General features: G+C 42.1%; 1 protein-coding gene and 1 long non-coding RNA gene across 3 annotated transcripts in view; one reads left to right on the plus strand and one right to left on the minus strand.

Moving 5' to 3' along the window:
* LOC135092338 (uncharacterized) overlaps window positions 1–4,190 on the minus strand; it is a 15,024-nt gene extending 10,834 nt beyond the window's left edge. Inside the window, exon 1 of one of the 2 annotated variants that reach the window (XR_010262818.1) lies at window positions 4,057–4,190. This is a non-coding gene — a long non-coding RNA (uncharacterized LOC135092338). The remainder of the gene's footprint in view (window positions 1–4,056) is intronic. The other variant, XR_010262817.1, reaches the window with a different exon arrangement.
* Window positions 4,191–4,638: 448 nt separating this feature from the next.
* Window positions 4,639–5,000, plus strand: part of LOC135092333 (uncharacterized) — a 21,780-nt gene continuing 21,418 nt past the window's right edge. The window contains exon 1 of the mRNA XM_063990785.1: window positions 4,639–4,795. Coding sequence (XP_063846855.1) covers window positions 4,747–4,795 — 49 coding nt within the window. The 5' untranslated portion in view covers window positions 4,639–4,746. The remainder of the gene's footprint in view (window positions 4,796–5,000) is intronic.

Consider the following 5,000-nt stretch of genomic DNA (forward strand, 5'->3'; position numbering starts at 1 on the left):
TCTACAACGTAATACTATTTTTCAATCACAAAACCTTGACCCTTTCCTCTATGGTAAGATATAAATAAGTTTTCATCAGATACTGTATGATCCTTAACCTTTCTCTCCCTCTCTCCCTCTCCCTCTCCCTCTCCCTCTCCCACTCCCTCTCTAATCATTTGCGTAATTTATAAAAGTACTCTAACACTCAAAAGGGTATTTAAGATTATATAATATTTACTCTTGTATAAAAAAAGGCAGCTTTATCACTCCACTTAAGAGAGAGAGAGAGAGAGAGAGAGAGAGAGATTAGGTATGAGTTTCTATCTATAAATGACTCACTCACTCACTCACTCACTCGCTCACTCATTCGCTCACTTTAAATCAATTCTTTTCTCATTTTCTGATATTTTTTTTTATTTATTATTTAGATTCTTCCCTTCCTCTCTCTCTCTCTCTCTCTCTCTCTCTCTCTCTCTCTCTCTCTCTGTCTGTCTAGTCACGTGTTGGCCCAGTGATTGATGGGTAATGGTGTGTGTGTGTGTGTGTGTGTGTGTGTGTGTGTGACTTGTTAGCTTGTTGTCTTCATTCATCCTTCCTTCCCCTCCCCCCTCTCTCTCTCTCTCTCTCTCTCTCTCTCTCTCTCTCTCTCTCTCTCTCTCTCTCTCTCTCTCTCTCTCTCTGGACTTTCATTTGTTTTTTCTCTTTTATTTCAACATGATTTTTTTAATGTTTTCTCAATAAATTAAGTAAGTTTATTAATAAGCCACCCAATCTCTCTCTCTCTCTCTCTCTCTCTCTCTCTCTCTCTCTCTCTCTCTCTCTCTCTCTGCTTGTCTTATCATGCTCGGCCCTTTCAATGTCATTCCCTCCCACGAAAACACAAACACCTTGTTAATCTAAACAGCCAATTGAAAATGATCGTTGTGTGTGTGTGTGTGTGTGTGTGTGTGTGTGTGTGTGTGTGTGTGTGTGTGTGTGTGTGTGTGTGTGTGTGTGTGTGTTCCCTCCAGATAATCTTAAACATGTCCTTACTTTATATTATATGAGGTTCGGTGTCTATACATACATACGCACATACATACATACATACATACATACGTACATCGCCGCTATCTATACAAATATATGTGTGTGTGTGTGTACTTGAGTCTATCACGGGACATACATACATACATACAGACATAGACAGACATACAGACAGACAGACAGACATGTAGACAGAGATAGATATTCTTCCTTCTGTTTTGTTCATTCATACCTGTCTCTCTCTCTCTCTCTCTCTCTCTCTCTCTCTCTCTCTCTCTCTCTCTCTCTCTCTCTCTCTCTCTGGAAATTACAAAAAAAATACAAAAATTAAAAATACTAATTGAAAAATCTGAGAAACTGAGAGAGAGAGAGAGAGAGAGAGAGAGAGAGAGAGAGAGAGAGAGAGAGAGAGAGAGAGAGAGAGAGAGAGCATATAGGTCACAATTTCTTATCATGTTTGTGTGAGATGATGATCGTCTAAGATAATACGTAACACACACACACACACACACACACACACACACACACACACACACACACACACACACACACACACACACACACACACACACACACATACACACACACACAGACCTCTTTAATCTACAGCATTACTACACTATATATATATATATATATATATTTTTTTTTTTTAGGGAAAGATCACCATTTTTATTTATTTATTTCATTTTTTTTTTTTTGGTTCATACTTAAAATAAATAAATAAATAAATAAAATAAAATACAAAAATAATGTAAATATATTTCGACAAGTAAGTACAGGGTGGTAAAAAAAAAAAAAAGATTGATGTATTTGAAACTGCTGTATGTACAAGAATGAATCCCGTGTTTTCGTGTTTATAACAGTATGGAAAAAAAAAAAAAAAAAAAAGAAAAAGAAAAAGAAAGAAACAATGAAAAAAAAAGTAGGGAAGATGTTTAAATAAGTAAGTACAGGGTGTTTCAAAAGATAGGTGTATTGAATTCATCCCGTATTTTTGTGTTTAGAACAGTATGAAGAAAAAAAACAATGAAAAAAAAACGTAGGGAAGATGTTTAAAGAAGTACAGGGTGTTTCAAAAGATAGATGTAATGAATTAATCCCATATTTTCGTGTTTAGAACAGTATGAAAAAAAAAAGAAAGAAAGAATGAAAAAGAAAAACGTAGGGAAGATGTTTAAATAAGTAAGTACAAAAAAAGAAAACAATGTAGGGAAGATGTTTAAATAAGTAAGTACAGGGTGTTTCAAAAGATAAATGTATTGAATTTATCCCGTATTTTCGTGTTTAGAACATTATGAAAAAAAAATGTAATACTCGTATAGCTGTTTAAGTGAGTAAGTAGAGGGTGTTTCAAAATCTTCAAATCCATATTTTTTTTTAAACACCTTGTGCATTATCATTCATCTTCATTACGTGTTTCTCTCTCTCTCTCTCTCTCTCTCTCTCTCTCTCTCTCTCTCTCTCTCTCTCTCTCTCTCTCTCTCTCTGTTCATTAAATCTTTCTTTTTCCATTTTTTCTTTCTTTCTTCTTCTTTGACATAATTACGAAAATGTATACTAACCATTACGTGTCTCTCTCTTTCTATGTACATTTCCGTCTGCCTATCCGTCTCTTTGTATGTCTATCTACCTATCTGTCTATCCATCTATCTATCTATCTATTTATCTATTTATCTAATTATCTATACACGTATATATTTTACTGCTTACTGTAGAAACGCCATCCCTTCATTGTATACATTTTCTTATTCCACCCTGCGTGTCACAAGTAAGTAATGATAATAATAATAATAATGATAATAATAATAATAGTAATAATAATGATAATGATAATAATAATAATAAAAAAATAATAATAATAATGATAATGATGATAATAATGATGATAATGATAATAATAATAATAATAATAATAATAATAATAATAATAATAATAATAATAATAATAATAATCGCTAGTATATGACGCGGAACTACCTCTCTCTCTCTCTCTCTCTCTCTCTCTCTCTCTCTCTCTCTCTCTCTCTCTCTCTCTCTCTCTCTCTCTCTCTCTCTCTCTCTCCCTCCCACGCATATTATCAGTCACGTGCTTTTGAGAGAGAGAGAGAGAGAGAGAGAGAGAGAGAGAGAGAGAGAGAGAGAGAGAGAGAGAGAGCAACAACAACAACACCAACAACAACACCAACAACAACAGCAATAACAACAACAACAACAACAACAACAACAACAACAACAACAACAAACAACAACAACAACAACAACAACAACAACAACAACAACAACAACAACAACAACAGCAACAACAAGCGAGATGGCAGCGTGCGTGCGGGGGCGCATGAGCTTGCGCGCGCATGCGTGAGTGTGTGTGTGTGTGTGTGTGTGTGTGTGTGTGTGTGTGTGTGTGTGTGTGTGTGTGTGTGTGTGTGTGTGTGTGTGTGTGTGTGTGTGTGATCACGATGTCAACTTCATCGAACAATTGTTATTTCCTGTAGTACGGAGAGGAGGAGGAGGGGGAGGAGGAGGAGGAATGAAGAAGATGACAAGGATAAGGAGGTAGAGATGACCTGAGAGAGAGAGAGAGAGAGAGACAGAGTCAGTCTCAACTTAGTTTGATATCCGTATTCACGAACTGACCAAGAGGTGAAGTGGTCAAAATGAAGACATCAAGAAGCAAGGATGAAGACAGGCTGGGTTAGACCAATCTGAGCTAGAACAAGCCTGGGTAGAACAAGCTTGGGCGGGGCAAGGTGGGGCGTGACACGGAACTGGGGAGGTCAAGGGTCTCGTCAAAGGCGGGCGGGGGTCGGTGACCCTGGGTGGTATCGCTTGATTTGGGCGCCATGTCGAGACAGCCTTTATCATTCCAGGTGCGCCTCGTGTAAATATAAATGTATACTTGTTACCAGGTCGCCAGAGGGGTGGGGGAGGCGGAGAGGCTGTTAGGGAGAGAGCGAGGAAGGGAGGGAGGGAGGGAGGGAGGGAGGGAGGGCCGTGTAGTATACAGGTAAGCCAGTATCTATCATAATTACTTCTACGTGTGTTTACCTGCTGAGGTGAGATGCAGGTGTTGGCGAGGCCCGCAGGTGACATCTTTGTGTTAAAGTTTAAAGTTTATCACGAAGGGAGTGTGTTGTGCAAGATGCCTGGTCAATCAGCTCGGCCTGGCCCTGTGTGGTCTATTCTTACGTAAAATCTTCTAGAAACGTTGGCGGCCCATGAGGTGCAGGGCGCGGCCCTCCAGGTGGCGGGGCCTTCAGGAGTGCACCCCCAAGTGACCGTGTCCGCGGCATGGCCACAGGGGGGAGGCGAGGCCCAGGAGGAGGAGGAGGAGGAGGAGGAGGAGGAGGAGGAGGAGGAGGAGGAGGAGGAGGGAGGGAGGGAGGGTGGCAGGGACAAGGGGAGATAGAAGGAGGGGGAAGGGTTGAGGGAGGGGAGGTCAATCATTGGGGTATTTGTCACTTGAGTGGCGGGCGAGTGTCACCTGCAGGGGAGTGTCACAGCGTAGCGACGCTTCCCACGCCACAGCGGCAGCCACACCCTCGGCTAGGCTGAGCGAAATGGCCCCCGGTGAGCGATAAGAGTGGAGGGTCAGCCAAGGGTCGTGTGTAGGGGGGGCACCACACTCTTGACTGTGCCCTGGGTGAGCGGCAGCAGTATATAAAGGTGGCGGCGAAGGTCCCTGGCAGCCAGTGGAGCGCCGACTAGACCTGTCCTGTGACAGTGTGAGTCGCCCAGATGCGCTCCGTATTACTCTTCACCGCCCTCGTGGCGTCCGCCCTAGCAGGTAACACTCAGATGTGTGTGTGTCTGTCTGTGTGTCTGTGTGTGTGTTTCCGTGACTTTTCTGTGTTGCGCCGCGAGGAAATGGCGCCTTCACGAGAAAATGGTGACCAGACAGTTAACCAGTGCACGCCGGCCCTTCCTGTAAGTGCCCCCATGAGGAACCACCTGCAGGGACGCCACTAACCCGCCGCGCCCCGCCCCGCCCC

The sequence above is a fragment of the Scylla paramamosain genome, chromosome 39, assembly GCF_035594125.1.
Source record: "Scylla paramamosain isolate STU-SP2022 chromosome 39, ASM3559412v1, whole genome shotgun sequence".
Taxonomy (NCBI): Eukaryota; Metazoa; Arthropoda; class Malacostraca; order Decapoda; family Portunidae; genus Scylla; species Scylla paramamosain.